Raw genomic sequence first — 11,535 nt, 5'->3', positions numbered from 1 at the left:
ATTTGGCTTCATGCCCGGTCGTTCAACTAAGGAAGCGATCTTTCTCATTAGAAGCTTGATGAAGAAATTCAGGGATGTGAGGAAAGATTTATACATGGTTTTTATCGATTTAGAGAAGGCTTATGATAGTGTTCCAAGAGATGTCTTATGGAGAGTATTAGAACAAAAAGGAGTATTTATTAGGTACATACAAGTGTTGAAAGACATGTATGAAGGAGCAACTACTATTGTGCGCACAGTGGAAGGCGACACAAGAGATTTTCCTATCTCAGTTGGATTACACCAAGGTTCAGCTGTAAGTTCTTAGCTTTTTACATTAGTTTTAGATAAATTAATGAAACATATACAAAAGAGTATCCCTTGGTATATGATGTTTACAGATGATATAGTTTTGATAAATGAGATGCAAGAAGGAGTTAATAGAAAGTTAGAGCTTTGGAGAAGTACTCTAGAGTCAAAGGGCTTTAAGTTAAGTAGAACGAAGATAGAATACATACATTGCAAGTTCAATAATAGCTGAACTGGTGATAGGGAAAGAGTTAGTTTGGATAGAGTGATACTGTCCCAAAGTAATCACTTTAAATATCTCGGCTCAGTCCTTTAAGTAAATAAGGGATGTCAAGAGGATGTTAGTCATAGGATTAAAGTCGGATGGTTGAAGTGGAGACATGCCACAGGAGTTTTATGCGATCGCAGGATTCTCATTAAGTTGAAAGGAAAATTTTACCGTATAGCCATACGACCGACTATGTTATATGGTAGTGAGTGTTTGGCACTGAAGGAGTCGTATGTGTCTATGATAAGAGTTGTGGAGATGAGAATGTTAAGGTGGATGAGTGGCCATTCTAGACTAGATAAAGTCCATAATGAGAGCATTAGAAAAAAGGTAGAAGTGGTACCAATTGAGGATAAGTTGAGAGAAGGGAAATTGAGGTGATTTGGTCATATAAAGCGTAGACATACGAAGGCTCCAATTAGACAAATAGAGCACATTAGGGTAAAGGATAGAAAGAAAATAAGGGGTAGACCTAAACTGACTTGGAGGATAGTAGTACAACATGACCTAGAAACATTACACATTTTCAAGAATTTAACACAAAATCGTTTAAAATGAATAAAGAGAATCCACATAGCCGACCTCAAAATTTTTGGATAAAGTCTTAATTGAATTGAGTATAACCGACAAACAATGAGCTAAAAAAACACGCTAATTTTAAATTACTTTTCTCTTCACCCAATTTTTGTAATTTTTTTTCCAATACACTAATTTGAAAATTTTCTCCGTTTCATGCAAAATGCATATCTCCCATGCCAAGCATTGTTATTGCATTAAGTAAAAGATAGAAACTTTGTTTGACATTGAGTTTCAGAGCCTAAAACTATTTTTCTGAATAAAAACACCATTTTAGATGCTATTGAAAAAAACAATTTGAAAAAATCTATTTTGATATTTTAGTGTCCTTATAATTAAAACTGATCAAATTTAATTTTAATTATTTCTTAACACTTTCTAACTAGTATATTTAAAAGAGTGATTTTATCAACAACAGTTTCAACAGCAATGCTAAACAGGCCCAGAATGTTAAGATGCTCAAATCACCATTTGGTGTATTATAAAGCCGCTCAATATCTGGCCAGTTAATCTTACAATTTACAAAGCTCCTGCACAACCTCTCACTGCAGTGCAGATTAATGCTGTGATCAAACAATGTGAAAATGGAACCGGATCATGGGCGCCAAAAATATTTAAAAAATATTGATTATCAAGTCAAATATGTTGTACCACACTGATTACCAGATAGATGAAAAGATGGCTCACAACAATTAAACCTCTCTTTATCAGGTTATGAACTTTTTATTTTCTTTCTACTTCAGTGGTGGTGCCCTCTTCTTAATACAGATAGGAATCCTCCAGATGATTTGTCTTTGCGCCCCTCGCCTTCGCTCCCAACCTGTATCACACAGGTAATTAAGTCCTATATAATAATACTCACCAAGAAAAAAGCAGCCAAGTATAAAAGATGATAGTTTATTGATAAGGCTAATCAGACCCGAAAATAAATTAAAACGCTCAACTCCTAAGAAAAAAAAAGGGGGATCAGTGCGTGGGATGTTCCAGTGCTGCTTATTTACAGATAGCAGTGTGTCGATATATGAGAAGAAGGTACCTCCTTCGCTATTTGTTGTAGGATCTCTATGATATCAGAGAAGTCTGGTCGTAGTGCTGGATCTTGCAGCCAACATTTCTCAAGCAGCTCAGCCACCTTTAGATGAGTGTGCTTTGGAATTGTTGGCCGTAAAGCCTGAAAATTTGTCAATGAAAGCAGCATGTGAAATAAATAATGTAGTAATACCAATGTAAATACTCTTGCAAACTCTATTGAATATATTATGAACAAGATTTCTGCAGGTGCGGACATGCACAAATTATGTACCTTTTGTACCACACCAACGGCTGCTTGTAATGGGGTTAAGTACTCGTATGGAAGCTGGGAGCCAAGAATGCAAAATCTTTAACTCGAGATAAAATACTTCCAATGAAACAAGAAAGTTTGACGAGCAAACAATACCTTTCCGGTTAACAGCTCCCATAACACAATCCCAAAACTAAAAACATCAGCCTTGTGGTCATATGGTTTGTGTTCGATGACCTTCAATGCAAAAGAACTGTTGTAAGAAAATGGTGAGATAAGCAAACAATTACAAGATGTTTTCACATCAAGATGGCAGAGATGCCATTCACCATTCTGATTTTGAAAAGAAACAGCATGGTTACATGATAATTGATAATTTATTGCTTAAGAAGTGGAGAAACCTATCATCCCATCTGACCCACCTAGTCACCTACCCCCCTCCCTCCCTCTCTAATTCATTCTCACTCTAAAACCTTCTTCTCCTTCTCTAATCTCTCTATTTTCTCTTTTGCTATCCATTAGTAAGGGTGAGTTAAATACTCATTCTTAATACTATAGGCATGAATTTAACATCCAAGCACTTCCCCTACGCAACAACTTGAAATTAAAAGGCAGATGATATTAGTAAGCGCAGAAAGCTTTGAAATTAATATTTGTGAGAAAGGTTCACCTCAGGAGCCATCCATCTATAGGTCCCAGTTTCAGCTGTCATAACTCCAGATTGAGCCTTCACTCTAGCAACACCAAAATCAGCAACCTTAACCACCTAAAATTCAAGGAACAAATATGATTGTTCTAGATATGCATGGCATAAAGTACAAATCCTTCATAATTCATGCCTCAAAGTTAAATGGCTAATCAAATATGTCTTCATGTGACAACCAATAATTAATACAAAGCACAGGGCAATTAGCTTAATTAATTAAAGATGGAAAAAGAAGAAGAGCAAGGCAAGCTTTTTCTATTTTTATATGTTCTTTTTATTGCCATGGGAATAATAAATCTTGTTATAAACAAATAAAGCATGTAATTATATTAATAATTGAATGAAGCACAATACTTTCAACTTGCAATGCTTCTTTATCCAATCATATGTTGCAAATATATTAATGCACAAAAAGCTAATTTATAAGTTTAAGGTGTTGCCTGCACATTTATTTGATCACAAGTGAGCAAATGTTGGCTTATTAATCTTAAGATTCCCAGTACCACTCAATCAATCATGCTAGGCATAATATGTATCTTCTTTCCAAAGTGGATCAGGTGCTCAAATTGACCAGTCCAATCTCTTCAATTGAAAGGGTGTTAGTGCGCAAGAGAACATGTGTCAATACTACAAATAACAGCTACAAACAATGACCCATTTGGTACTACTAAAAACAAGGGGTGAGATGAGGAACCCATCAATGACATTTTATTTCTAATGATGGGAAAAAAGAAAATAACATATTCTGAAGATAAATCAAGGCCAAATTTTTGTACAGACAAACCTTGCTCCTGTAGACATAATATTGGTCATTGCACACCCTTTTAATGCATTTGTTATGGGTATTCCATAGAGAGCTTCAACTTCTATTTCTACCAATTGAGCTGCCTAATTAGTACTTACAAGACTATTAAGTCCAATTTAGAAAACTTAACATAGTCATAATCTCCATGCCCACTTCTTTAAGAGCTAGCACACGTTTTCTTCACCATCTCTCTTAATCTATGAGGCTAATCAAATTAAATATGACTTTGGTCGATACACAACTGTTGCCTTACTTTGGTTTCGCTTCAAGAATTTGGTGCCATAAATAAACAAAATGGTGTCTAAAAAAAAGAGTTATATCAAAAATTCCTTATCTAGGTGTACAGACGGTCTTTTAGGCAAAGTTCAAAGGCTAAAATAATGGTTAATCCTTTTCCTTTGGTATGATTTTGCTTGTTACCCATTTCTCATTCCCAAACTTGGATCAACCCTTCTTTCTGCCTTCGCTTGAGTTTTTAGGAGAAATCCCCACAACCACTAATAATGGATATTGTAATGTTCTTGAATAGCCCAATGAAGATCCATAGGCAAAAATAGTACTTGCTATATATTTGTACGGATAGAGCTTCTTGTCCTAATTTTTGACGACACAGGTCTACATCCATACACTTGAAGGAAAAGCTTTAGAGTGTTCTATAAGATATGAATTGAATATAAGATTAAAAAGTAATAATTGTAAAAAAAGAAACATCAGCACAATTGAAACACTTCACAAATAGCCTTTTCTTTCTTTTATTTTATTTTTTTTAGGTTTTTTTTTTTTTTTTTTTTTTGGGGGGGGGGGGGGGGGGGGGACGCGCCGGGGCGCAAGGGTGATTTAACTCTGGGTTTTTCCGGAAACCTAATCTACATTGTAATAGGTTGTTATTGTGTGAGTGATCTTGGTGCAAGTTATTGCTTATCAAGTACCAAGTACAGTCCCATTCTAGTAAGCAGAGTAAGAATACAAAATATTCATCATTGCTAACTAAGCTGTTACTCAAAAATAAAATGCACCAATGGAAAAGAAATGAATAAACCAAATAGCTTGTGATATTTTAAAAATGACAATATAAAGTTAAGGAAGAATCATACTTCATTTTCATCCATGAGAAGATTTGCAGCCTTCAAATCCCTGTGGATTATATTATTTTGGTGCAAGTAGTTCATTCCTTTAGACACATCTATTGCCACTTTAAGCAAATATGGGAGCTTAAAAACACCCTTCTGTTTGTGTAGGTAGTCGTACACACTTCCACCTGACATAAATTCTATTTAACAAGAAAATAAAAATGCATACTTAGAGGAAGGTAACAAAAGTTACATTTAGAGATGAAAAATTAAACAATTAAAGAAAAAGAGAATAAAAAAGGATTGTTATGAACGTTTAAAAATTTGTATTTACCTGTTACAATGCACAAACTTGGAGGCTTGGTACATGCACCTATAAACTGTACAACATTCTTATGCCGAACCTTCCTACAAATATTCAAAAGCATGTTAACAAAAAAAAAAAAAAAAAAAAGGAAAAATCCTAACCTAAAATTGTGATAGCAGTAGCACAGTAGATTATTCAACTTTGACTTCCTAAATACTTATTAAATTGTGGGAAAATTTAGCTACACAGATGACACTAGAAGCTAAAGACAATACGTCAAACCTCATTATGAAGACTTCTTGGGCAAACTCTTTCTGCAAATTGGAATCTATACGCTCAGGCCTGAGCACTTTAATGGCTACTTCCTGACTATAGTATGTACCCTTGTACCTAAATCAATTGGTTGGGGCAGTTAATTGGATAATCCAACACAATTCAGTGCTAGCAATTCTGAAAGAATGTAAACTTACAAATCACCATATGATCCAGATGCAACTTTGTTCTCAAACTTCAGGTTCTTAAGATTAATTTCCCAGACATCACTCCCATCATTAGGTATTGCCACATGATCAGGATCACATTTGATCTGGGTTTGTTCATGCTCGCTAGTGTGTGATAATGAATGATGATTCGAACAATTCTGCTTCTGCTTGGCAACATACTCAAAAGTGAATAAAAAAAAATGTATGTAGTAATGAAGACATTGCAAATGGAACCAAAGTAAGAGGCTCAATTAACATGATGAAAAGATCACTACATGAGCGTGCCTTTTAAGTTTTAAATTGGTTGTCCGCTGACCACAATCCTCTTCCATCATAAATAGCCAATTGTTTAATGGTGCATGAAACAAATTAACTACAATGTGATAGTAAAAAGCATGTCAGTCTGTTGTATCCCTCAAATTCAATGGCTTTTCATATAACTAAAGTTTATAATGGCCAATTAGTAATTTAACCATCTACTTGAATATGGCATTCTGCTTGCAAGGATATTCAAAAATCGCTTGAATATCAACAATCACATTAAGCCTCTACGTCTTAACCCATACATCAAGATAATACAGGAAAAAGAAAGAAGGAAAAAAAAATCTTACTTTGGAATCAGAATAATGACAAAGGAATTATAAGACAACATTTGCAGAAGAAGCATGTGAAGGAACATAAAACTAGAATCCAAAACACAGTACTTTCATGGCTGATTTGCTGTGAACTCCATAAGTAATTAAGAATGAGTGGGAAACAAGAAATTACCTCAATCCTAAAAACTTCCTTTTCCAATGCAATTCTAAGCTGCTCTGTTTCCTGAAAATGTCAACAATGTCCTCAGGCAACTATTTATGTGTTTAAAATGTTTTCCTAATTTATTACTAAACTATTCAAAGTGTGAATCTACTAAATATGTGAAAGCTGCGATTACCTCAAATGGCCAACCATCAACAACAAAGACATCCAAGGAATAGCCATCAACCGTGGAGAAAGCATGTGCTTCTTGGATATTCAACCCAATCTCAGCAAGCAAGGAAGTGAACTGCAAATTTTGCACAAGAGCTATGACTGCATGAATCAAGAAAAAGAACAGGAAACAAAAATTCATCGTGGACGCATCAGAGAGGGAGATTGTTATATTTGGTCTCATGTAAAATTAATCAGTCTCAATAAGCACTGACTAGATGTCTATTTAGCATGCATCTGAAACTGCTTTTCAGAAAAGCACCCTTTCAATAGCTTCTTAAAGTTGCAATTCCTAACTTTATTTGAGCTGTGTTAGAGTTTCTGTTGCCCAAACATGTGAAAAATACTTTTAAATAAAGTTTTAATTGCTTGTAATCAGTACACTTTTGAGGAAGCTTTTCTCAACAGCAAATACAACAAAAAGTAATTTCATTTGTAACTATTAGAAATACATACAGAAAGAGCATTCAATGTAGCAGCATGCACTTGACATTCCCAAGTTAATGAAACAAAGGTAAAACATTGTTAAGGACAATTTTGCATACTTCAACAAGCACACCTATCTTACCTGACTAAGAAGCTTTGGCTTGTCATCAGTTGAAAATGTAATTTCATGCAAGGGCCTGCATCAATGCATTACAGAAGGAACATAAATTTCATCATTAAAATCTATTGAAGCTGTATAAAGAAAGGGAGATAGTCATATAGAACTATATGTACCAGAAAAGAATCAGTTGATGCCTTGCTAAAAATGTAAAATCATTCATATTCATTTCAAGTAGCAAGCAATATGCATAAAAAAAATTATTTTACGCATAAACACATGCAAAATACCTAGAAACTGAAGACATATTCAATTAGATTGCACTTCCATTTCAAATATGTTGCATCTCATATATACTGAATAGAAACTAAAGTCCTCAGTCAACCACTTCAAGGAGCTTTGACACAGAGAAATCAAAGAAAAAGCAATATGCACAAAATTTGCGCATAAATACATGTAAATTACCCCAAAAGTTCAAGATGACGTATTCAATCAGATTGAACTTCCATTTCAAATATGATGCTTCTCATATAGAATGAAATAGAAATTGAAGTCATCATCGTACCAAAGTTGAATGAAACAACTGATAATTATGATCAGGAACCTTAATAACAAAGAATATTAGAAAATATAAAATAGCATTATCAAGGTCAAGCGATGACAGTAATTTATAGCTTTTTTTTTCTTTTTTGAGCAAGTAATTTATAGCATGTTCATGAATTAAGAACTAGCATAACAAGTATCTCCTCCTCTCTCTCCCACCCCCACGCCGTGGGCTCTCCCTCCCTTTTTGTGTGTGTACAGATTAACAGCTGACGTATGCCCCTCAACTACCTACACCACCCAACCTTAAGTCAAGAAATAGAAAGAATAACATGAAGCTTTACTTCTTTCAACAACAAACTTTTTAATCATATTTTATTACTTATTAAGACTACCTAAAATAGTTGCAATGGTTTTATAATTCCAGGAAAATTCAAACATTATGAACTATAGCCTGAGGGAAATGTTTTGATAGAGAATTACCTAGAGAACTTCGAATTTGCATGCACAGAATTATCACCATCATCACTTTCACATTTAGTAGCTTCAAGTGCAAGCGCTTCAAGATTAGGTGATGAACCAAAGGCAGGCGGTGGAAGTACACTGAACATTGAGATCAACTAGAGATGTCAACATTATTAATGACAATCATTGCAGGGAAATACACAACAAGGACACAAGACAAATTAATGAAATAAAGTTCAAGCTCATATTTTACACATGATTTAGAATCCAGAAAAAGCAATGATCCAATGAGGAGTATCATACCACTTTCTACTACTTTGGGCATCTTCTTTATAAGGTGAATCTGAAAGGTTAGAATCAAACAAATTCCCATCAGAAACAGGATGAACCTGCACAAAAGATAAATTGGTTGACAAATCATTAGAGTTCCAATCAGCAAATTGCAGATAATAAATTAAAATGCCCTGTACGAGGGGAAAAAAGATAAAGAAATGAAATTTATAATGCAAATTCAATGGAAATTGTGAAACTTTGGAACACAAAATGATTACGAAACAAAGATTAGGAGATGGAAAATGCAAATTTTAACTAAGACTAAGAAACACATCAATTTGACTTCCTAACCTAGAGATACAAAACTCACTGAAGGCGGACAAATAAATTAGCTATTGTATTACATTATCTGTGAAAAATATCATCTATAAATTGTAGTTATTAACAAAATACTATTTAACAACATCAATATACAATTAACAAAAAAACAATGTCAATATACATGCACAGGTTCTATGCTAGTGATGAACAAACACATTTGCGCTATATATATATATATATATATATATATAGAGAGAGAGAGAGAGAGAGAGAGAGAGAGAGAGAGAGAGAGAGAGAGAGAGAGAGAGATCACGGTCACGCATTTCCAGCAGTATGGAAATTTCATATATACTCCTTGAGTGGAAAATAAAGTACATAGTAGAGTATTCACCAAAAAAAAAAATTCCAGCGCAAAAGTGTCTTTCAACTACAATCCCCTGAAAGGATAATACGAAAGAGGGAATTTCCAGGAGACGCATAAATAGATTCAGAGTGGCAGTATTTAAAAGATGTTCTGACAAATTCACGTCAAATTCTACTGAGTCAACTTAATCTGAGTCATACCAAGTCAACTCCAGTCACAACTTGTGATTTTTCACAGGTGAGGATGAAAACACAATATTTTTATGTCATTATCATTGTGTCAAGCCAACATCCAAAGTTTGCAGCTGAACGCATTTAATAACTGTCTGCAACCCAGATATTTCATGGCCGGTAAATGAGTACTGGAGTCTGGAATACCAAATGAGAAGGAAAATATCATTTAAACAATATGGAACGATGGATTAAGGACATGAACCGAACTTCAAAGTGATATTATGAATGCCTTCTTTGTAGTCTAGAAGGATTTGACAGGTGGGAACTAATCAGTTGCAAACTTTAATCATAATCAAGAAAGCAAAATATCACATCATCAGTGAGAATATCCTTTACCGATCAAATAAAAGGCGGACAAGCTCAAATGTAAATAGCAGTATTAATTGTGTCAGTATTAATTGTTTCAGTCTCGCAATACAGAGTGCATGTAGGTATTCCAATAAAAGATTTAAGGCCAAATCAATTAACTAAACGTGCTTAGTTGTAAAATTATTGAATCAAGTCACCTGCACAAGGCGAATTTCAATAGCAGGTCTATTATCGGGATCACAAGCCAATTGCAGTAATCTTTTGTGCATAAGTACATCTTCTGCTCTCTCCACATTCACATCCAATGCATATCTGCAATACATAATAAGATAAGCACTTAAAACACCAATTTAATGACCAATGAAGGGAAATAACGAGAAAGAACAGTACAAGCGCTTGAAATGCATATCAAAGCCCCCAAAATTCCCTAATATTAATAATCAACAACGAGGAAAATAAATAAATAATATATCAAATCTGTTCTTTTCCGAGTCCGTTCAAATCCTCCAAGCTGTAAATTAACTAACAACACAAAACCAATCCACAAAACTCAATCAAGCACACAGAACCAACACATGAAAGCTTTATTAACTAAATTAATAGTATAAAAAAGAAACAAGAAAATGTAATTTCCATATCCGAATCTCAATAGCTAAGCAGCACCAAATCCGTCGAGCAAAAACCACAATCACCATAACCACACACACACAAAACATACATAGACACAGAAACAAGTACTCATGAAAGGAAAGGTAAAAGGTACCGAGTAGGAAGACGATGAAAGTGAGACCAGAGTTCGTCGTCAAAGCCAGGCCGATTAGCCTCTTCATTGTTTGATTCTTTAAGCCGACGAAGAACCTCATTGTACACCTCTAGCTTCTGTCTCTGTTGTCGTCCCTGTACAGGTGAAGGCGCCGGCGAAGAAGAAAGCAACGTCGTTGTATCGTGAACTCTGGTTCCAGAACTGTCATTATCCTCCATCATCACCACCATTTGGAAGAGAAAAAAGAGAGTAAACGAAACGAAATGAGAAAGAAAACGAAAAAGAAAAATGCGAGAGAAAGGTTAGCGATTTTCTCTGAAGTGTTTTACGTTAGGAGGAGCAGATTTAAGCAGAAAATTAAAATTAAGATTAAGATTAAGATTAAGATTAATGGATTTGTATGAGGCAACTGAGAGAGGTTCTGATTGCTGCTTGTTGTGCTGTATTTGTATGTGTTTCTCTCTCTAAACATGTATTTTAATTTATCTTTTTCTTTTTCTTTTTTTTATTTCTTCTTCTCTGTCCCTATGCATTTTGTGTTCGCGGAATGTTTAACGGCGTGCTGCGCACATAGATGAAATCACGCGGACGTGGATTTGTAGCCGATCGACTTTCTTCGTTTATCTCTTAGTGAGGGAGTTGTAAAATGTGCAACGCCTGTATCAAGTTTCATGAGCCTTCGATTTGATTTCCAAATGGAGTAATATCCTTTATCTCCTTAGGCTTCTATGTAAAAAATCGTTTATGAAAAGAAAATTCAATTAAATTTTCATATAATTATAGAATTTTTTAATTTAATTTATATTTTTTAAAATGTATTTTTTAAAAAATTAAAATAATAAAATTTTTTATTTTTTATATTTTTAAATATAAAATTAATTAAAAAATTAATTTAATTAAATTCTTATAAATTTTTAATTTTTTAAAAAAGCTATTAATAAAAATTATGCATTTTTATAACAAATTA

At 34.0% G+C, this 11,535-nt stretch overlaps 1 protein-coding gene across 2 annotated transcripts; it reads right to left on the bottom strand.

Annotated features, from left to right (window-relative positions):
• Positions 1-1,743: 1,743 nt before the first annotated feature.
• Positions 1,744-11,149, bottom strand: LOC110651520 (serine/threonine-protein kinase STY46). Of its 2 annotated transcripts, XM_021806880.2 has the most exons (16): positions 10,569-11,144; positions 10,003-10,117; positions 8,609-8,694; positions 8,324-8,443; positions 7,322-7,376; positions 6,719-6,829; positions 6,553-6,603; positions 5,773-5,948; positions 5,585-5,692; positions 5,330-5,403; positions 5,020-5,195; positions 3,085-3,180; positions 2,571-2,651; positions 2,436-2,489; positions 2,169-2,303; positions 1,744-1,952 (listed from the first exon to the last, which is right to left on the bottom strand). In XM_021806880.2, exons 1-16 carry the CDS (start codon positions 10,796-10,798, stop codon positions 1,872-1,874), a joined length of 1,749 nt encoding a protein of 582 aa, XP_021662572.2. In that variant the 5' UTR covers positions 10,799-11,144; the 3' UTR covers positions 1,744-1,871. The 2 variants fall into 2 exon arrangements, 1 of the variants encoding a protein (XP_021662572.2); XR_009146420.1 differs by lacking the exon at positions 1,744-1,952 and having other exon boundaries at positions 2,211-2,303; positions 2,571-2,667; positions 10,569-11,149.
• Positions 11,150-11,535: the final 386 nt, after the last annotated feature.

The sequence above is a fragment of the Hevea brasiliensis genome, unplaced genomic scaffold (assembly GCF_030052815.1).
Source record: "Hevea brasiliensis isolate MT/VB/25A 57/8 unplaced genomic scaffold, ASM3005281v1 Scaf1, whole genome shotgun sequence".
Classification (NCBI taxonomy): domain Eukaryota; kingdom Viridiplantae; phylum Streptophyta; class Magnoliopsida; order Malpighiales; family Euphorbiaceae; genus Hevea; species Hevea brasiliensis.
The sequence above is the reverse complement of the archived record's forward strand: the minus strand, read 5'-3'. Positions and strand labels throughout refer to the sequence as shown.